This window comes from Bos indicus, chromosome 17 (assembly GCF_029378745.1).
Source record: "Bos indicus isolate NIAB-ARS_2022 breed Sahiwal x Tharparkar chromosome 17, NIAB-ARS_B.indTharparkar_mat_pri_1.0, whole genome shotgun sequence".
NCBI lineage: Eukaryota > Metazoa > Chordata > Mammalia > Artiodactyla > Bovidae > Bos > Bos indicus.
The window spans coordinates 57,119,945-57,142,398 of record NC_091776.1 but is presented as its reverse complement, the minus strand read 5'-3'; the positions used below and the strand labels follow the sequence as shown (position 1 = coordinate 57,142,398).

At 43.7% G+C, this 22,454-nt stretch overlaps 1 protein-coding gene and 1 long non-coding RNA gene across 2 annotated transcripts; one reads left to right on the top strand and one right to left on the bottom strand.

Annotated features, from left to right (window-relative positions):
• Window positions 1-344: 344 nt before the first annotated feature.
• On the bottom strand, window positions 345-15,773 carry LOC109571329 (uncharacterized). Its single transcript, XR_002182639.2, has 3 exons — window positions 15,610-15,773; window positions 9,351-9,538; window positions 345-1,221 (listed from the first exon to the last, which is right to left on the bottom strand). It is a non-coding gene; the product is annotated as an uncharacterized lncRNA (long non-coding RNA).
• Window positions 15,774-15,899: 126 nt separating this feature from the next.
• PEBP1 (phosphatidylethanolamine binding protein 1) lies at window positions 15,900-20,448 on the top strand. The gene is made up of 4 exons (XM_019977720.2): window positions 15,900-16,147; window positions 17,289-17,398; window positions 17,791-17,891; window positions 19,487-20,448. Exons 1-4 carry the CDS (start codon window positions 16,013-16,015, stop codon window positions 19,702-19,704), a joined length of 564 nt encoding a protein of 187 aa, XP_019833279.1. The 5' UTR covers window positions 15,900-16,012; the 3' UTR covers window positions 19,705-20,448.
• Window positions 20,449-22,454: the final 2,006 nt, after the last annotated feature.

Here is a 22,454-nt window from a genome sequence, read left to right as displayed (position 1 = left end):
ATAAACAGTCAATGTATATTTTGTATGTGATATTTTTATTTTTAAAATTCTGTATGTTATTTATTTACATACATTTTATGCACTCATGTCTTACCTTTTTCTTAATTTTTTCTATATTTCTAGGTTATATGGTTCATGTGCCAGTTTTTTCAAATTGTCACAAATATCCAAAACATTTTTCAATATATATACTGAAAAAAATCCATGTGTAAGTGGAGCTGCACAGTTCAAATCAAGGGTCAGCTGGAGTTGCTTAATTTCTGGAGTATGCAGAAAGTTCTAGTAAGCTCATAAAATTTTAATAAGTAATGATGGAGTGTAAAAAAGTGGCCAGTATCATAAGTAATTAGTATTAGTATTAGCTGTGAACTCATGCAAAAAGCTTACTAACACAGTGCTTGAAAGTTGCTCTTTTGAGCTGGTTAATAGGATCTCTGCAAAGGTGTACGCTTTTACCCCCTTGCTACCTGTAGAATATATGTCTTGCTTTTGCTTTTCTGCCTCTGTTTCTCTTCTTTCTGGTATTGGCACAATTATTTTCCTCTGGAAAGCTGCCCCGCCCCAATTCTAAGCAAACAGGGTTGGAATGGAGCTATGGAGGGGATGAGGACCCAGGCTGGTCAGAGTGATAATGAGTGGGTTAAGGCGGGGCCCACAGTTGGTCTGGTTTAGTGAAAGGCAGTCCTTGTATTCCTCTGGCAACCCCTCCTCCTGCTGGAGTTGCTAACCTGAACAAATTCAGGCCTGAAGTAGCTGGTGGCTGTCATTGGTCAGCTATTGCTGCATAAGAAATCACCACAGACTTTGCAGTTTAAAATAATATTACTATATTATATATCATCTCACAATTTCTGTGCACCAGGAGCTCTGCCTCAGGGTCTTTCAAAAGACTGCAATCAATGTGTCAGACTTCCCCGGTGGTCCAGTGATTAAGACTCTATGTTCCCAATATAGGAAGCATGAGTTCAATCCCTGGTGAAGATTTGGCATAAGCTGGGGTCTCCTTGGAGAAGGAAATGGCAACCCACTCCAGTGTTCTTGCCTGGAGAATCCCATGGACGGAGAAGCCTGGTAGGCTGCAGTCCGTGGGGTCGCACAGAGTCGGACACGACTGAAGCGACTTGGCGGCGGCGGCGGCGGGGTCTCCTTGTCAGGATCCCAGTCTAGCTGGGACAGAGTGCTCAAGTGTCAGGTGTGCAAGTAGCCAATTAAAGCTACAAGCTGAAAATGAAAAAGTTAAGCCTTTGATCATTTGCTTAGATGGTTTAGAGAAGAGACTGAAACTGGAGGAAGTACCTACTCTCCCCGTTGAATTTTCCCCTATATACATCTCACGGTTGAAGAGATTTTATAGCCCCTGGGACTTTCAGGGTGGGGACGGAGAGAGAGGAGGGATAGGAGTAGAAGAATACTGGGTATGAGGTCAGAGTGAGCAAGTGACTGCAAGGTCATGCCCCACCCTCCCCCATAAGAAGGCCTTGGCAGAGGTGCCTGGAGAGGACCTCTGCCTAGGACCTCAGATAAAGGGACCCAGGAAGCAAGGAGCACAATACACATGAGAGTTTGACAGGTAAGAGGGGCTGAGTCCTTGAATGCAACTCCCTTAGAGACAGCAATCTGCTGCCCATGCACCAGGTCTGGTGTGGGAAGGGCAGCTTTCCTCCCAGAGGCCTGCCAGGTAAAGCCTTTGAATTGCCTATGGCCTGAGAAATTACACGTAGGTTTTTCGCTGGAAGCCAGACAGTTCATTCATCTGGAGCCTTGACTGGGGAGCAATCTGCTTCCAACCTCACCCGGTGGTTGTTGGCAGGATTCAGTTCCTGGTGGGACATTGGACTGAGGGTTTCAAGTCTTCACTGGCTGTTGGCCAAGGGCCACCCTCAGTTCCTTATCACATGAGTCTTTCTACTTGGCAGGCGATTTTATGAAATTTAACCAGAGGAGATGGCAATAGAGTCTGCACCAGTAAGAGCTAAGTCCCAGTCTTATATAACCTAATCACAGAAGTGACCTCCATTAACATGACAGCGACAGTGACAGTGTTAGTCACTCAGTCGTGTCTGACTCTTTGTGACCCCATGGACTGTAGCCCATCAGGCTCCTCTGTCCATGGGATTCTCCAGGCAAGAGTACTGGAGTGGGTTGCCATTTCCTCCAGTCTATTGATTAGAAGCAGAGAAGGCAATGGCACCCCACTCCAGTACTCTTGCCTGGAAAATCCCATGGATGGAGGGGCCTGGTGGGCTATAGTCCATAGGATCGCAGAGTCAGACAGGACTGAGTGACTTCACTTTCACTTTTCACTTTCATCCATTGGAGAAGGAAATGGCAACCCACTCCAGTGTTCTTGTCTGGAGAATCCCAGGGATGGGGGAGCCTGGTGGGCTGCCATCTCTGGGGTCGCACAGAGTCAGACACGACTGAAGTGACTTAGCAGCAGCATTGATTAGAAGCAGGTTACTCAAGGGGAAGGGATTGCACAAGGCTGTGAATACCAGGAGGTAGGGGGATCACTGGGGCTGTCTTAGAAGCAGCTGACCACAATGACTGTCTGGTAACATTAAGGGAGAGTCTACTTGGGATTGACACCAGCCCAGAGGCCAAGAAAGTTGACAAATAGAAGGGATACTTAGGGCACCATTTAAGCCTGTGGACCCAGATACTTCTGAGGTCAACTATCCATTGGCATCCTAGTACCAGAACTAATACCTTTTCTTCTTTAAGGATTCCATTTGCACTGCATTTTAGTCACTTGCAACTGAAAGAGTACTGATTAACATAAAAATAACGTGGGCAGGTTCTTTTGGTTTCTTGGGACAGAGAAGTGCTGAGGTCACCTTAAGAATAAGGTGTTTCTTTTGGTGGCAGGAATGTAAATTGAGAAATTTACTGTGGAGAACAGTGTGGTGGAGGTTCCTCAAAAAAATAAAAATAGAGTTACCACATGATCCAGCAATCCACTCCTGGGCATGTATCTGGACAAAACCATAATTTAAAAAGATGCCTGCACCTCAGTGTTCATAGTAGCACTATTCACAGTAGGCGATACATAGAAACAACCTAAATGTCCTTGGACTGATGAATGGGTAAAGATGTGGTGCATACATACAGTGCAATACCACTGGGCCATAAAGAAGAATGAAATGATGCCATTTGCAGCAACATGGATGGATTTAGAGAATATTAAGTAAGAAAAAGACAAATACCATATCTGTCACCTACATGTGGAATCTAAAATATGACACAAACTTATCTATGAAACAGAAAAAGACTCACACAGAGAACAGAATTGTGGTTGCCAAGGGGATGGGGGTGGGAGGGATGGATGGGGAGTTTGGGATTAGTAGATGCAAACTGTTATACAGAGAATGGATAAACAACAAGGTCCTAGTGTATAGCACAGGGAACTATATTCAATATCTTGTGATAAGCCATAATGGAAAAGAATATGAAAAGAATGTATATATATATATATATATATGTAGCTGAATCACTTTGCTATATAGAAGAAATTAACACAACATTGTAAATCAACTATACTTAGTTAGACAAAATAAATTTTAAAAACCAAAATGTTTGCTGAAAGGGTGCTGGTGGTCTGGAACCCACCTGGAGCCTTTTTGTGGAGTGGTCAGCTCTGGAGAAGGGAAGCCATCTCTTCGGTACTCACTGTTCTCTGTGAATCTGCTGTTTTCCCACTATCTGTGGGCCATTTCTTCTCCATACTATTTACCCTTTTACCCACACTCCCTGTTGCCTCCGATTTCTAGCCTGCGCAAGACTCCTTTAATGGCCCCTTTGCACCATCTGTACATCTTCTCCTTTCTGCACTAGCTCCTACCAGTTACTTACACCTGCCTGTTCCTTCTCATATACTAGTGCAGATTCAAGAGGTCGAATCTGATTGGTGTGCATCACCTTTTTTGAGCCAGGCTAGTTCACAGGTGGTTTGACAGGCCTGTGCACTGCCTATCAGGTGGGGCAGGAATGGACTCATGAGGGCTTCCCAGGGGCTGTGGGCAGGCTGGGCATTCTATGGCTTCTCTTGTTTAAGGCATAAGGCAAGGGACTTCCCTGGTGGTCTAGTGGAATCTACCTGCCAAAAGCAGGGGACATGTGTTCAATCCCTGGGCAGGGAAGATCCCAAATACTGCAGAGCAACTAAGCCACAACTACTGAGCCCATGCGCCGAAACTACTGAAGCCTGCATGCCTAGAGCTTGTGTTCCGCAACAAAAGAAGCCACTGCAATGAGAAGCCCACATAACGCAACCAAGAGTAGCCCCCTCTGGCTGCAACTGGAGAAAGCCTGGTGCACAGCAACAAAGATCCAGTAAAGCCAAAAATAAATAAATAAATCTTAAAATAATAATAATAAAAATACAGATTCCTGGATACAGAGATTAGGATTTTTAAAAAAGACATAAGGCAAGCCATTTTTCATGAAGATAGTAAAGATTCCAGTTTGAATAATCACTGTCTTGATAGTTTAAGGTCTGAAAGAATGAGGCTTCACTTAGTTTTAGCATGACTTGGGAGACCTTGTTTCTATTTCTAGCTACTTTTTGATGAGCAGATCATCTGCAGTGATCAAGGACTCATTCTGTTGCAAATGAAAATCATTCAACTTAAATAGGCACACGTCCAAAATGGAATTTGCTGGCTCCTGTATCTGAAAAGTCCAAGGGTAGATCTTGTTTCATGCTTGGCTCCATCTAGGGGTCAAACAGTGTCAATGTCATCATATCATGATGACTATCTCAGAGATACTTTCCTCTGTATTGGCTCCTTTCCCAGGCAGCCTCTTTGGTCCTGGTGGGAAGATGACCACCAACATCTCTAGGCTGACATATTCTATCTTCAGCAGCACTGCTGGAAGAGAGATTCACTCTTCCCAGTGTCCTGGAACTGAGTCTCACTGGTTTGGCTTGACACACCTGTGCTTCCCTGAACCAATGGCTAGACAAGAGGGATCCAATGCTTTGGTTGGCTAGAGTTGGGTCACGTGATTATCCCTGCAGCCCCACCTAAACCACAGGAACTGAGAGTGACAGAAGGATGATTCCAAAGGAAGAGTGGGGAGATATTAATTGAAAGAGAAATGGGTGTTGGCAAAGGCAACACCAGTGTCTGTATTCCTTAATCTATTGTTGTTTCCCAGTCTCTGAAAGCACATGCCAATTGCAGAGTAACCATGTAAGCAATCTCTGAGCCTAAAAACATCTGCAGGTGACTTCTAGAATTTGCTTATATTTTTAATTGAAGTAAGATTCATGTAAAACAGCAAAATGGCTGAGGAGGCCTTACAAATAGCTGTGAAAAGAATACAAGTGAAAAGCAAAGGAGAAAAGGGAAGATATTCCCATTTGAGTGCGGAGTTCCAAAGAATAGCAAGGAGAGATAAGAAAGCCTTCCTCAGTGATCAGTGCAAATAAATAGAGAAAAACAATAGAATGGGAAAGACTAGAGATCTCTTCAACAAAATCAGAGATAGCAAGGGAACATTTCATGCAAAGATGAGCACAATAAAGGACAGAAATGGTATGGACCTAACAGAAGCAGAAGATATTAAGAAGAGGTGGTGAGAATACACAGAAAAACTACAAAAAAAGATCTTCATGACCCAGATAATCACGATGGTGTGATCACTCACCTAGAGCCAGACATCCTGGAATGTGAAGTCAACTGGGCCGTAGGAAGCATCACTACGAACAAAATAGTAGAGGTGATGGAATTCCAGTGGAGCTATTTCAAATCCTTAAAGATAATGCTGTGAAAGTGCTGCACTCAATATGCCAGCAAATTTGGAAAACTCAGCAGTGGCCACAGGACTGGAAAAGGTCAGTTTTCATTCCAATCCCAAAGAAAGGCAATGCCAAAGAATGCTCAAACTACCACACAATTGCACTAATCTCACACGCTAGTAAAGTAATGCTCAAAATTCTCCAAGCCAGGCTTCAGCAATATGTGAACCGTGAACTTCCAGATGTTCAAGCTAGTTTTAGAAAAGGCAGAGGAACCAGAGATCAAATTGCCAACATCTGCTGGATCATCAGAAAAGCAAGAGAGTTCCAGAAAATCATCTATTTCTACTTTATTGACTATGCCAAAGCCTTTGACTGTGTATGCTATGCTATGCTAAGTCGCTTCAGTCGTATCTGACTCTGTGCGACCCCATAGATGGCAGCCCACCAGGCTCCGCCATCCCTGGGATTCCCCAGGCAAGAAAACAGGAGTGGGTTGCCATTTCCTTCTCCAATGCATGAAAGTGAAAAGTGAAAGTGAAGTCGCTTCTGACTTTTAGCGACCCCATGGACTGCAGCCTACCAGGCTCCTCCGTCCATGGGATTTTCCAGGCAAGAGTACTGGAGTGGGGTGCCATTGCCTTCTCCATTTGACTGTGTGGATCACAACAAACTGTGGAAGATTCTGAAAGAAATGGGAACACCAGACCACCTGACCTGCCTCTTGAGAAACCTGTATGCAGGTTAGGAAGCAACAGTTAGAACTGGACATGGAACAACAGACTAATTCCAAATAGGACAAGGAGTATGTCAAGGCTGTATATTGTCACCCTGCTTATTTAACTTATATGCAGAGTACATCATGAGAAATGCTGGGCTGGAGGAAGCACAAGTTGGGATCAAGATTGCCGGGAGAAATATCAATAACCTCAGATATGCAGATGACACCACCCTTATGGCAGAAAGCAAAGAAGAACTAAAGAGCCTCTTGATGAAAGTGAAAGAGGAGAGTGAAAAAGTTGGCTTAAAGCTCAACATTCAGAAAACTAAGATCATGGCATCCGGTACCATCAATTAATGGCAAATAGATGGAGAAACAGTGGAAGCAGTGACAGACTTTATTTTTTTGGACTCCAAAATCACTGTAGATGGTGATTGCAGCCATGAAATTAAGACTCTTACTCCTTGGAAAAAAAGTTATGACCAACCTAGACAGCATATTTAAAAGCAGAGACATTACTTTGCCAACAAAGGTCCATCTAGTCAAAGCTATGGTTTTTCCAGTAGTCATGTATGGATGTGAGAATTGGACTGTGAAGAAAGCTGAGCACCAAAGAATTGATGCTTTTGAACTGTGGTCTTGGAGAAGACTCTTGAGTCCCTTGGACTGCAAGGAGATCCAACCTAAAGTTGGATCCTAAAGGAAATCAGTCCTGAATATTCATTAGAAGGACTGATGCTGAAGCTGAAACTCCAATACTTTGGCCACCTGATGTGAAGAGCTGACTCATTTGAAAAGACTCTGATGCTGGGAAAGATTGAAGGCAGGAGGAGAATGGGACGACAGAGGATGAGATGGTTGGATGGCATCACTGACTCAATGGACATGAGTTTGAATAAACTCCAGGAGTTGGTGATGGACAGAGAGGCGTGGTGTGCTGCAGTCCATGGGGTCACAAAGAGTCAGACACGACTGAGCAACTGAACTGAAATGAACTGAAGATTCATGTAACAAAAATTAACCATTCTTAAAGTGTGGAGTGGCTTTCCTGGTGGTCCAGTGGTTAAGACCCTGAGCTTGTGCTGCGTGGGGCTCAGGTTTGATTCCTGGGTGGGGAACTAAGATCCCACATGCCGCTTGATGTGGCCAAAAAATAAATAAAAATTAAAAAATGAATCGTGCAGTGGCATTTAATACATTCACAGTGCTGTATAACCACCACCTCTATCAGGTTTCAGAACATTTTTATCACCTCAAAATAAAACTGTAGTAGTTTCCCATTTCCTACTCCTAGGCATGGTGACCATCAGTCTGCTTTCTGTGCCTGTGGATTTACCTATTCTGGATATTTCACATAAATAGAGCCATAAAATATTTGATTTTTGTGTCTGGCTTCTTTCACTTATACCAGGGTTTTCAAGGTTCATTTACATGGTAGCATATATCAGCACTTCATTCCTTTTCGGGGGGTGGTGCTGCTGCTGCTGCTGCTGCTGCTGCTAAGTTGCTTCAGTCCTGTCCGATTCTGTGCGACCCCATAGATGGCAGCCCACCAGGCTCCCCCATCCCTGGGGTTCTTCAGGCAAGAACACTGGAGTGGGTTGCCATTTCCTTCTCCAATGCATGAAAGTGAAAGTGAAGTCACTCAGTTGTGTCTGACTCCTAGTGACCCCATGGACTGCAGCCTACAATATTCTATTGTGTTATTATATTAGACCATTGTGCAACCAACCTCTGGGACGTTTTCACCTCGCAAAACTGCAACACTATTCTCATTAAACAACTCCCTATCCCCTCCTCCCTACCTGGTTCTTGGCTACACTATTCTATTTTCCGTGTCTATGAATTGACAACACTAGATATCTCATGTAGTGGAATCATACAGTATTTGTCCTTTTGTTTCTGGCTTATTTCACTTAGCATAATGTGCTCAAGTTTCATTCATGTTGTAGCTTATGTCAGCATTTCCTTTATAAAGCTGAAGAGTATTTCATTGTATGTACACACCACATTTTGTCTATTCATTCATCTGTCGATGGACACTGGCTGCTTCTGCTTCTTGGCTATTGTGAATGAGGCTGTTGTGGACACGATTTACAAAGATCTCTCTGAGACTCTGCTTCCAGTTCCTTTGGATCTACACTCAGAAGTGGGGTTGTTGAATCATATGGTAATCCCATTTTTAGTTTTCTGAAGAACTAGAATTTCCTTGTTTTTAAAATTAATTTTCTGCCTCTTTCCTGAACTATTTTATGCAGAAGGTGCCAATGGGAATGAGTGTGTTTTAAAATGTTTTGAAATTCTCGGAGAGGAAAAGCAAAAATCTCAAAAAAAAAAACTAACAAGTGGAATGATGGAAACCAGTTGAAGGTCAATTTCTAGAACAATGTCTCAGTCCATCTCCTTGGCCAAGAGCCAGAGCCTGGACCCCTGGAGTCACAGTTCCAAGGTCACTGAAATGGCCTTGATGACAGTTTATGAACTCAAGTTTTGGCCACAGGTGGGAGATTTATCTTTGTTCAGGCCTCCCTTATGAACACTTTCTCTAGCAGAAGCACTAGAGTAAAACTGGAATGAAGCCATTCCGCTGAATAACCACATCAGTGAATTTCCTGCCCTTACTCAACAAACAAAAACAGCCTGTGGTTTTACAGGCTCATTCATTCTAGTCTACCCAGAGCAGCCCTACAAAAGCTCCTTGCCCAGACTCACAGACAATTTATAACCCAGAAAGGCAAATGTACAGAGTAGATGTGTGTCCATAAATACTAACATTGTTTTTCTTTTTAAAAATTGCTTTTTCCACCTCCTTTAAGACCTCTACCGTGACCTGAGTCAGCAATAAGTGTCAGGAGCTAAAAAAGTCCCCCAGTGCTGAGCTTTTACCTGGATTTTTAAAGCACTTCTTGGTTTCTAGACAAAAACAAGGCTTTCCGGAGGCATCTGCAAGTGTGCCTGGCTCCACCGCTCTGGCTGGCAGAAGTCCTCTCCCCACATACAAGATATGTTCTCCTTTCAGTTGGATTTCAGCCTTTGGCGAGTCCCTGAGGCTTTCTGAACATCAGTTTCCTAAACTATGGGAGGGTAAATGAGAACCAGTCTCAATATCTAACAACAAATGCATGATCAAATTATTCATGACATCATAATTGACAGTTGTTTTAAAAAACAATTTTTTCAAATGTATTTAGTAACAGAAAATATTCAACATAGAATATTAAATAAGAGATAATACAGAAGTTTGTGTTCTTATGTGGATCGAATACATTCTATATATATTGTTAAAATCATGAATATAAAACTTCATGGAGATAGAAAGGAACATTGAAAGACAAATGAGAAGGTAAAACAAAAACAAGCAAACAAAAACCATGAGAGAAGGATGTCCCCGGTGGTCCAGTGGTTAAGAATTTGCCTTGTCTGAGTCCCTTCGCTGTTCACCTGAAACTATCACAACACTGTTAATCGGCTATGCTGTGCTGCGCTGTGCTTAGTCACTCAGTCCTGTCTGCTCTTTGCAACCCCATGGGATGTAACCTGCCAGGCTGCTCTGTCCATGGGGATTCTCCAGGCAAGAATTCTGGAGTGGGTTGCCATGTCCTCCTCCAGGGGATCTTCCCGACCCAGAAATTGAACCCGGGTCTCCTGCATTGCAGGTGGATTCTTTACCAGCTGAGCTAACATAGAAGCCCATTAATCAGCTATACCCATAACACATGTATACCTGTGGCGGATTCATTTTGATATTTGGCAAAACTAATACAATTATGTAAAGTTTAAAAATAAAATTAAAAAAAAAAAAGTTCAGAAGAAAAATCTGCCTTGTAATGCAGGAGACGTGGGTTCAACCCCCGGTTGGGGCACTGGGATCCCCCATGCCACAGGGCAACTAAGCCTGAGCACCACAACTGCTGAGCAGGCCCATCCTGTGTGCCGCAACTCAGACTCAACACAGCCAAATTAAAAAAAAGAAAAGACACAACAGAATAAATCTGTTGATCACAAGGTTTCCTTTTGGCTTAAAAATCAGTCAGTCACAGAGACTTCACACAGTATGGAATATGGTATCCCAAACTTAAAATGCAAATGTTTGGCTCACTTCTATGATTTTTGTCCTTAGGAGAAAACAACCAACCAAGTAAGTGTACACGTAAAGAATATGTACATGTAAAAGAACACACATTGTGAGATGTTTCTAGAGCCTACTAGTGAGATCACCTAAAGTATTCCCAAATGGCAAATGTTGTGTTTAAACAAGGGATTGATAGACACAATAGAATCCTGTGCAGCCATTAAGAATGTTGCTGTAGTAGTTTATTCACGGACATGACAGGAGGAAGTGAAGAACAGCAAATTACACAGTAGCATGCATGTATAATTTGACCCAGTTCATATTGAATCCAAATTATCATATATGCATATTCACATTTATATACAATGAAGTTTGGAAGGAAAATCATAAGATGCTCATTGCTTTTGGTTGGTTGGATTATTAATCAATTAGTTAATTAATTTTATGTTTGTATTTATGAGTTTTATATAATGTAAAAATAGTAATAGCCTCCCATTAGGAGGTGCTCGGAGAAGGCAATGGCACCCCACTCCAGTACTCCTGCCTGGAAAATCCCATGGATGGAGGAGTCTGGTGGGCCGCAGTCCATGGGGTCGCTAAGAGTCGGACAAGACTCAGCGACTTCCCTTTCACTTTGCACTTTCATGCACTGGAGAAGGAAATGGCAACCCACTCCAGTGTTCTTGCCTGAAGAACCCCAGGGATGGGGGAGCCTGGTGGGCTGCCGTCTATGGGGTCGCACAGAGTCGGACATGACTGAAGCAACTTAGCAGCAGCAGCAGCAGCAGCAGCAGCAGCAGCAGCAGGAGGTGCTAGGTTGTGTATGAAGCATACCACCTGTGTTTCATTTAATTCTCACTATGATCATTTCAGGGGTGTTGACAAATCCATTTTAGAGATAGGAAAACTGAGGCTTAGTGAGGAAAGGTCATATTCTGTATAACTTTCTTATTGTTGCTACAACAAATTACCAGAAACTTAGTGGCTTACGGCAACATGAATTTATTATCTTACGGTTCTGGACGTCAAAAGTCTGAAATGGGTCTCACTGGGCTAAAATCAAGGTGTCAGCTGGGCTACATTCATTCTGGAGCCTCGAGAGGAATCTGGTTCCTTGCCTTTTTCAGCTTCTATAGGCTCCCTGCACTCCTTGGCTTCTGGCCCCTTCCTCCACCTGCAAAACCAGCAATGGCTGGTCAAGTTTTTCTCACGTGGAATCCCTCTCCTTCTAACAAGCCTGCCTTCTTCTCCATTTAAGGACCTTTGTGATTACATTGGGCCCACACAGATAATTGAGGGTAAACTCCTGATTTTAAGGTCAGCTGATTAACAACCTTATTTCCATCTGGTATCATAATCCCCCCTAGTCATATAAACGGAATATTTTCACAGACTCTGGGAATTAGGATGTGGCCATCTCTGAGAAGCCATTCTTCTGCCTGTTCCCCTTGCCTAAGGTTTCATAGGTACTAGGTGATGAATTAGAACTGTGAATGCATTCTGATTTCCATTCCTGTGCCCTTAGATTATGTTATTTGGCTGATTAACTGTGTATCAGTGGTTGTGGTTTAGCCACTAAGTCGTGTCTGACTCCAGCAATCCCATGGACTGTAGCCCACCAGGCTCCTCTTTCCAAGGGATTTTCCAGGCAAGCATACTGGTGTGGGTTGCCATTTCCTTCTCCAGGTGATCTTCCCAGCCTAGGGATCGAACCTGAGTCTTCTGCATTTTAGGCAGATTCTTTACCACTGAGCCTTCAGAGAAGCCCACTTGTATATTAAAGATGGTTAAAATTTTTTTATATGTTAAAAAAAAATAAAAGGACTTTCCTTTCGCTGTCCTTTCAGCTTTTTTTGCTATGTCATCCATCTGCCCCTACCTAAATCTCCCATTCTAGCAAAACCAGTCTGCTCACTGGTCCAAGCCCAGCATCCTCAAACACACCCCAAGCTTGCTTCCACTGCAGGTGGTCCTCATACTGTCTCTTAAACTTGGGAGTGTCACTCTTGGTCATCTGAGAAGCTGATGACAAGATGGGATTCAATGTGCAAGGAATTTATTAGGAGATATGACTGAGAAAAAAAGGGGAGAGAACCTGAGCGAGGAAAGGTAGTAACCTAGCCTGAGGTGCAGTTCCAAGGAAACAGGCAAGCTGGTTCTGACCACAGAGAAGCCCTGAGCCTCCCAGCTGTGGCAGCTTAACCCTGCCAAGTTTGGTCATGGGCTGGGGGCAGTCTGCCAAAGCATAGTCTTGGCCTCAAAGCAGAGACCAGCAGTGAGGGCCCTGGCCAACTTCTCTCCCTGCAGTCAGAGGTGTGAGAGTTGCATTCTCATGGCAGCCGGGCAGGGTCGTAATGGTGATTTACTGTATAAACCTTCACCAGTGGAAAGTTATCTGGAGTCAAAGACCATGCTTGCCTCATCTACTGCCAGCACTTCCAGCTAAAGCATGCTTAAGGACTTTGTGTCCATCTGACACTGGGGGCCAGGTGGGCTTTCAACCTGCTTTGTCACTTCTACTTCTCCAAGTCTCAGTTTGTCTATGAAACGGGTGAAGAGCAGTGCCTCGCACACTGGATTGGTGTGAGGCTGAAATGAAACTCTGAGCATCAGGGTCTTTGGGCAAGGCCTCGCATGGGGAAGTGATAACCATGAGGTGACGGAAGTTGTTCTCACTGGAGCACACTGACTTGCACGCAGTGCTTAGTAATGATAATTGTTGTTACTGGGGTATACCTACAGTGGATGCTTGGTAAATGTTAGTCATTCTTGGAATGAACTGACCTATAGGGAGCATGCACTTGGTAATGGCAGCAGTCCTTATGGGAACAGGCTGATCTGCACACAATGGATGGTAGTAAATATAGTTTGGCTGGTTCCAACTTCCCTGATAGCTCAGTTGGTAAAGAATCTGCCTGCAATGCAGGAGACCCTGGTTTGATTCCTGGGTATAGAATATCCTCTGGAGAAGGGATAGGCTACCCACTGCAGAATTGTTGGGCTTCCCTTGTAGCTCAGCTGGTAAAGAATCTGCCCACAATGCGAAAGACCTGGGTTCAATTCCTGGGTTGGGAAGATCCCCTGGAAAAGGGAAAGGCTACCCACTCCAGTACTCTGGCCTGGAGAATTGAAGGAATGTACAGTGCATGGGATAACAAAGAGTAGGGCACAACTGAGTGACTTTCACTTTCAACTATTGTTTTAATGGAAGTGGTTCTAGTTCTCTCTCTCACACACACATTCATTTCAGTTTGTAAAATGAAAAAACAACCAAAAAAGCACAAATGTCCAACATAAAGAAGTGAATAAATTGTGGTGCATCTAAACCATTAAAGTAATGAAGTTTTAAAAAAATTTTTTTCAGGGTGTGGATCATTTTTAAAGTCTTTACTGAATTTGTCACAATATTGTTTCTGTTTTATGTTTTGGTTGTTTGGCTGCTAGGCATGTGGGATCTTATTTCCCCAATCATCAGGAACTGAACCCACACCTCTTGCATTTGGGGAGAAGCCTTAACCAATGGACTTAGAGGGAAGTATCATGAAGATCTATTTTTAAAACAAATATTCTACAATGGTAAAGTAAATGTAATTGTTTTGGTGAACAAACGAACAAAATTATTTCTATTCATAATTTTAAAATTGGAAAGATATGTCCCAAATTGTTACCAATGTTTATGTCTAAATAGTGGAATAGAAGCAATTCTTAATTATTTCTTTGGATTTTTTTAATCTTAATTTTCTACAAAGCACTTGTATTATTTCCTAGTAGTAACTAAAAAACAACAAACAACTTGGGGGGAGGGTAGTGATCAATGTAAAAAATTGTCCTATGGTCTCTTCAGTCGTGTCCCACAATTAGCAACCCACGGACAGTAGCCTGCCAGGTTCCTCTATCCATGGGATTCTCCAGGCAGGAATACTGGAGTGAGTCGCCATGCCCTCCTCAAGGGATTGAATCCAGGTTTCCTGAATTACAAATGGATTCTATAACGTCTGAGTCACCAGGGAAGCCTTAAGGTCACATTAGGTAAGGACTAGTAAATAGTGCCCATCATATTTAGCAAAAATAAAGCTGGTGGCCACAACGAAAGCAGTTTTGAGGCAGAGTCACTCGTCAACAAAGGAGGAATAGTAACTATGGTTTGTTGACTAAAACAAAAATGCACAGCATAGCTCTGAGGAACTGCTTGGAAGAGGAAGGGGGAGAAGCCAGTACATATGTAATTTTGGCTAAAGGGGTATGTGCGATCAAGCTTAAGTCTTAGTATAAGGTTGCTTCTAGGAGCAAATAGTTCATGATTTTAGCGCTTTTTAAAAGAAGTATGGAAAGATGCAAGAATCTGGATTAATTTAAAAAAATTCTTAGAATATATCTAATTATCTAATAGTTTTGCCTTTTCTTCCCCAAAGCACAAAGTGCCTCGTTCTGTCCCGAATACCTCTCAGGGTACCTATATTGTAAATCGGGGACTGCAGTGGCTGACTTCATTCTTTTAAAACCGGATGGTAGCAACTATACTCCAATAAAAATTAATTAAAAAAACACACACACACTAGATGGTGAGCAACATTCCTCGTTTCACAAGTTAAAAAATAATTTCTCAAAAAAAAAAATTTTCCCCCAAATCTTGGCAAGACCAAGTGCGGATAGGAGAATCAAACGCTATGTGCAAATATTCTTGCCAGTTGAGAAAAGCGCAGACAGAAAGAAAGTGAAGTCGCTCAGTCGTGTCCGACTCTTTGCGACCCCATGGACTGTAGCCTACCAGGCTCCTCAGTCCATGGAATTTTCCAGGCAAGAGTACTGGAGTGGGTGGCCATTTCCTTCTCCAGGGGATCTTCCCGACCCAGGAATCAAACCCGGGTCTCCCGCATTGGAGGCAGATGCAAGAGGGGATAGGAGAATCAAACGGCATGTGCAAATATTCCTCCCGGTTGAGAACAGCGCTGACAAGCTCCCCGCAAGACCGTCTCCAGGCCGTTACCGAAGCCAGTGAGCATGCGCGAAAGTACAACGAGGCGGGGCAATGTGGGTTGCTTTAAGAAGTGCGAGAGAAAAGCGAGGCCTTACCATTTCTGCATTTATAAGGTTGAACAAAGAAAAAGGCAAAAAGCTTAAAAAAAAAATCGAAAGTAGCTCAATTGCAATTCTTGAAACAACAGTCTTGCAAGCTCAGTCATAACTCTTCGGAACTCCTACAGCAGCGAGTAGCTAGATCTCCCTCTGCAAAAAGAAAGGCCAAGCTTGGTGCATTGACCCAGGAGCGCCGGACGGCCCGCGATACAGGGCTCGACCAATCAGAGAGCAGAGTGGGGCCCCTCCCCGCCGGTGACTGGAGGAGCAGGGATGAGGCGGGGCGGTGGCTCAGGCGCATGCCCTCCTCGGCCGTGTGACTTGAGGTTCTTCGGTAGTGTGCAGACTGCTGTGAGTCCACAAGCCGCTTTCTCTGCTGTCTGACCCGCTCGGCTCCGCGATGCCGGTGGACCTTAGCAAGTGGTCCGGGCCTCTGAGCCTGCAGGAAGTGGATGAGCGGCCGCAGCACCCGCTGCAGGTCAAATACGGCGGGGCGGAGGTCGACGAACTGGGCAAAGTGCTGACACCCACCCAGGTACCGAGGGCGGAAGGGGTGCAGCTGCTGGAGGCTGGGAGACTCTCAGGTCCGTGGGTCGGCGACCCAGTGGAAGTGGGGAGGACGTTCCGGTCTCTAGTGCGCCGGATCTACCTAGGGAAGGGAGTCGCGGTGCCTAAGCCGCAGGCCTGCTGACCGCTCCCTCCCCGTTACCGGCGCCCGGAACCTGGCACGTGGCGGGCGGGGCTTCCCCTGTGGAAGAAATTGATACACTCTCCTGGGACTTCGAGGAGCAGGCAGGGGAGGAGGCCTTCCCCCGGAGGAAGTGGGCAGTGGCTGCTCACGCCCCCAGAGCGTCCCCTCCCGGCCCGGAATATTAGGCCGCAGTGTGGGGAGTAAAAGCCCCACCCGAGGGCGTTTGACTCATTATGTAACCAGTGAGCAGTAGAGCCCTGTGATTCCTCCTTTGTTTTTAACGGTCTGGAGCTGGAAGCCACCCAAAGGTAGGTGCGTTCTGCAGCTGGAAGGCTCGAGGGTAACGGCCGTGTTTTACGGTTTGGCCTTTGACCCCCGGCCCACCAACCCCACTTGGCTAAGGCCTAACCAGGTTCTGGCTGCTGCCAAGTGGGGGAACTAGGTGCCCGGACACCGTGGCCAGTAGTTGGTCCTGAAGCTTCGGGGCAGCAGTGCGAATAAACAGTGCTCAGATGGTTTATTAATTTAGATGTTTACAGAGTTTCTTGTTTTGGGTGTGTAAAGTGCCCGTCTGGCAGCCTCTTTTTGCCAAACTCACTGTCCACGTCTATCCATCTTGGTTTTCTCTGCCCTTTTAAATATACACTTAATTCAGATTTCACTTTAGCAGGCCCCAGATAATGTGGTCTCCAGTCTAGAGATTGTGTCATTCCAAATAATGTAAGGTTGTAGTCAGCAACCCTTGAAATCCTGACCCACCTCTTTCTGTTAATAACATGCTAGGATACTAGCCCCATAGTGTTGTTGGGACTAAAATAAATAACGCATATTAAACATCAGTTCTGGGTTCTTTGTTGAGTCAGTACAGTTGAGCTTTTATTAATAATTTCTGTGCTTGACCTTTGAGGAATCCAAGGTCAAAGAAAGAGTGCTGGTTTCTTCAGCATTTCTGACTTTTAAGCTCCAAATCTGTTCCTTCCTACAGGTTAAAAACCGGCCCACCAGCATTACATGGGATGGCCTTGATCCAGGTAAATTGTACACCTTGGTCTTGACAGATCCGGATGCTCCCAGCAGGAAGGACCCCAAATACAGGCAAGTTGGAGAAAGATGGGGAATAGTGGGTCATCCAGTGTGACCCAGTGCTTCTTGCAGTGTGTAAGTCCCTTGCTGGACATGCTGTGTGGGAAAAAATAGACTTGATTTGGGGTGTTCACTTCCATGCTTAAACCTGAGTGTGCTTTTTGCTCCCTAGAGCAAGATTCTAGAATAGCCGAGAGCTGGATCTACCCAGGCCTGTTTTTGTACAGCCCCATGAGCTGAGAATGATTTTAACATTTTTAAAAGAGCAATAATACTTTGTGACATGTGGACATTACATGAAATTCAGACTTTGGTGTCCCTAATTAAAGTTCTGTTGGCTGACTTCGCCTGTGAGTATGTACCGACTTCCTGTGATGCTGATGGTCCTCTCTTCCTCCATGCAGGGAATGGCACCATTTCCTGGTGGTCAACATGAAGGGCAACAACATCAGCAGTGGCACGGTTCTCTCCGATTATGTGGGCTCTGGGCCTCCCAAGGGCACAGGTCAGTAAAGGTTGCATTTGGAAGGAGATGGGAGGGGAGCCTGGGTGCATATTAGGATTGATATAAAGTGCTACAAAATCCTAGTCTAGCTTTTAGAGTTTTATATTTATGAGAGCCCTTACCCTAGTGAAGATTTTAGGCAACTCCGTTCCCCTCTAAAGCAGCTGCCTGTCGGGGACACTCAGACCCACTGTAGTGTCACGTGGCCAGAACCATGGTACTGGTTAGATGGACGTTCTTTTAGAGAATAGTGTATTGGACCTTGCCAAGTTGGATCAGTGCTGCCTAGGCTAATGGTGGGAGATGCGCTGTTATCATGTTGTGCCTGACAGGTGTTGCCATTTCCTGGAACAAGGAACTGGAATGAGGCAGAACACTTGATCTTGTACACACTGTTCACCCATAAGTTACTCTGAAGAGGTACAAGAAGGTCCCTGACAAGGGACCTGGTGTTTTATCTATAGGCCCAGAAGCTCAAAGTCCTCTCATGCATTCATAAGAGGGACCTCTGTCCCAAGCATCTCTTTAAGTTCTCTAGAGCCAGTTATAAAATCAGGCAATTTAATTATGGAAAGTATACCTATGAGAATAAAGCAGTTCTCTCAAGTAGCAGCTGTGTTCTCATTAACCAAAAAAGCTTCAGTGACTCACTTCTTTTTCCTTTTCACATTTGTTTAGTAAGGTATAATTTACATTTAATAAAACACAGATCAGAAGGGTTTAATCAATAAATATTGACTGGTGCATAAATTCATGTTAGCACCATGGGAAATAAGATGTAGGATGTTTCTGTCACCCCAGAAGGTTCTTAAGGGACTTTTTAAGTTAAATTTCCCCAGAGCTAATCATGTTCTGGCTCTTCTCTCTATGGATTACTCTTGCTGTTCTTGTATTCTTATAAATGGTGTCATGCAGTATGCATTTGTGACTGGTCTTCTGGACTTAAGGTAGTGTCTGTGAGACTCATCCAGGTGAGATTAGTAGCTCCTTCCTTGTCATTGCCAAGTGGTATTCCCTTGTGCAAATATACCACAGTTTGTGTAGCCATTCCCTGGACATTTGGCTTGTATTTTAGTGTTTGGATATTATGAATAAATTTGCTATTTCCATTCTTGTCCTTTTATGGGCATGTTTCCATTTTCCTTGGGTAAATACTTAGGAGTAGAATTGTTGAGTCATAGAAGTCCAAAATGGTTGAAAAACTTCTATACTCTAATCAGCAGTATTTCAGCAGTATACTGAAAGAAAGTTTCAGTAGCTCCATATAAGATTCATGCCATATGTATTGATAGAACCATTCCAAGATTCATCCATGTGGTAGCATGGGACAGGATTTCCTGCCTTTTTTTTAAGGCTGAATAATATTCCACTGTACATATATACTATATTTTGTTTATCTTTTCAATTGTCAGTGGACATTTGGAGTGCTTTCACCTCCAGGCTGTTGTGAATAAAGTTGCAGTGAACTTAGCCCCCTCTCATAAATGGGGGGTGGTCTGGGTCCCTCCGAGTTGGTGCATTCTCAGAAAATGGGTGACATCTCCCTCTCAGATGCTTAGCTATGTGTATGTCTTCCCTTCTGCCTCTCCCCCCAGGCCTGCACCGCTATGTCTGGCTGGTTTACGAGCAGGAAGGACCACTGAAGTGTGATGAGCCCATTCTCAGCAACCGATCTGGAGACCACCGTGGCAAATTCAAGGTGGCCTCTTTCCGCAAAAAGTACGAGCTTGGGGCCCCAGTGGCCGGCACGTGTTACCAGGCCGAATGGGATGATTATGTGCCCAAGCTCTACGAGCAGCTGTCTGGGAAGTAGAGGAGATGGACACCGTCCCAGAGTTCCCAAACAGTGTTTCAGTTTAGTGATGCATGTAGATTTTCCCCCATCTCTCTGCCTAAGCCCTGAGTGGTCAGATTTAGATTTAGGGTGACTTTTCTTTCCTTCTGCCTGTATTGTATAATTTTAGGGGGGTTATGTTTTGATCAAATTTGAACTCCATTTTGGTGGGGGATTCTTTGGTACTGTGATGCAGTTTATCCAAATGTTAATAGACGAACAACAACCCAGACTTTAAAGAAGAAAAAAAATTCTGGTAAAAAGACCAGGTCTGCAGTATTAGAACAGAACTTCAAAGAGTCTTTAAGGGAGGTTGAAAACAAAAAAGAGATTGACTGTCTCCGCCTTTGTGACCCTGAGCACAGAATTGTGTGTGAAGGTACCTACTGGCATGTGTTTTCACGGCTCTGTCTCACCAAGACAACCAGGGGACCCCCAACGTCTCAGGCTGGTTACTGCGTGTCAGTGTCCCACTGTGGCTCCTTTAAAGAGCAATACTGGAAAAAGCTCCATAGAAGAAATTGCTTTGCTGTTAAAGCCTGGCCATCTAGATGAGCAGCAGGGCTGGGTTGGGTAAGAGGTTATCAGAATCTGAAAGTCTGTGCTTGTTAAATTAATCACACTTTGGTTTAAAAAAGAAAACTGTTCTGGAGTTGGTGAATATTGTGTTAATTTTGCTGTTTGCTTATAGTTGAATAAAAATAAAAACACTGTGTAGATGAACCCGGCCTTCAGATACTTTGCCTTTTTCAGTGTGGGGTTTCATAAATAATGAGACAGCAAGAGATAATCTTTAGGGAATTCCCTGGCAGTCCAGTGGTTAAGACTCCATGCTTCCACTGCAGGGAGCCTGGGTTTGATCCCTGATAGGGGGAAGATCTGCAAGTCATGTGGTGCAGACCAAAAAGAAAAAAAACCCTGACCATCTGTTAAGTGAGTAGCCCCTTTCCCTGATCAGCAGTGATGACTGGGACTTGATGTAGGAACTATACAGGGGGTTCATACTTATATACGTGTCATTACACAATAGCAGGAGCAACTATTAAAACTGGAGGTCTTAAAGTCACAAAACTTTAGGCCAAATCTTGCCTGTAAAGCACTTTGTATTTTGTAAGTGGTCCTTTCCAACCTGAGAGTGAAGCTGGTTGAAAACGTTCCCTTTTGGTGTAGTTCAGTATAGAAACCACAGCAACGACTAAGAAGTTAGTCCATGCTTCTCATTGTTCCGTGATCCATATAGATCTATACCAAAAGAGCGGGGGAAGGGGAGACGGAGGTCTGTTTCACTGACCTGGTCTGTAATGGAGAAGCATCCTGGCCAGACCTGGCAGGTGTCAGCAGAGCTGGGCCTTTCCCCACCTTTGGCTGCAGTACCTCTTCTGAAAAAACTGTTGGGAAATGTTGCCTCGTGTAATCTCTGGGGACGAGTAAGGGAGAACATAATTTTTTTTAACTTCAGGGTTTTAAAATTCAACTTTTAAACAATATTTTGTAAAACAAAAGCTATAAAGGGAATGACTACCCTATTGCCCTTAAAAATAAATGTAAGGGACTTCCCTGGTGGTCCAGTGGCCAAGACTGGGCTTCCAATGCAGGGGGCTTGGGTTCAATCCATGGTTGAGAAACTAGGTCCCTTACGCCACAAATGAAAGATCCCACATGCTACAACTAAGACCCGACCAAATACATACATAAATAAATATTTTTTTTTTAATGTGAGAAGCAAGACATGCACTTGGTAAGACAAGGCAAATGGTAAAGAAAATGCCAAGCCTCCTCCATGGCAGTTAGCAGTTACTTGTTTTCTTTCAGAAGCAAATGTAAATATTCATATCAGCATATATCTGCATGTATATTGTTTAGTCTTCTATACACTGGTATACATTGTTCTGTACTGTTCCCCCTAGCTAATGTACCTTCATGTCATATGTCTTAAGGTAAAAGGTCACCACAATTCATATCATTATTTTGAACAAATTATCTACTTTATAGATGTTCCATAATTAACCAGTCTAGTGCCTTCTGTGGTTAGATTATTTCTGGTTATTTGCTGTTTTAAAAAGTGCTTCAGCATACGTTCCTATGTGTATAAAATGCTTTTGTGAGTAATTCAGTGGGAGTAAATCCTTAGCATTTTCAGTTCTGATACTGATAAACCACCCTCCAAAAATATCACTCTGATTATATTCATGTCAGTGGTACATGAAAGCACCTGTTTTTCCGTTTGCTCACCAGTTTTCTTGTCTGTTTACCAGTTTTCTCAAACTACCTGTTTGAACAGTTTGATATTTATGTATATTTAAAATCATTTATTCTTTTTATCTAAAGTTCTGTTTTCTTTGAGAGTTTTTAAAAATCTGCTAACCCACAGTATTTTTTTGATTCTAGATATAGAATCTAAAGAGTAATGAGGAATTATAGTAATCTATTAGTTTCCTTGTTAAAACAGGTACAGACCCAAAAATGATTCAGAAACAGGTAAGCAGCCTAACCAAAATTATGAAGTGTATGCACAAGAAGTTCACACAAAAAGAATACATATGAAAGCACATATTAATAACCTTAGAAGCAAGGAGATACCCTGCTTCACCTATTAAATTGGAAGAAGTGAATTTGCCCTCAGAATCCCCTACTTCCAGCTAGGAAGTAGGGGATTCTGGTTCTGAATGCAGCTCTGGCTTCAGAGCCAGCTCATCACCACTTCACCCACTTGCACACAAATTCCTTGC

Coding starts and splice junctions, on each gene's coding strand:
- PEBP1 (XM_019977720.2), top strand. CDS start 16,013: ATGCCGGTGGACCTTAGCAAGTGGTCCGGGCCTCTGAGCCTGCAGGAA. Junction 16,148..17,288: donor AAGTGCTGACACCCACCCAG/GTACCGAGGGCG, acceptor TCCTTCCTACAG/GTTAAAAACCGGCCCACCAG. Junction 17,892..19,486: donor TGGGCCTCCCAAGGGCACAG/GTCAGTAAAGGT, acceptor CTCTCCCCCCAG/GCCTGCACCGCTATGTCTGG.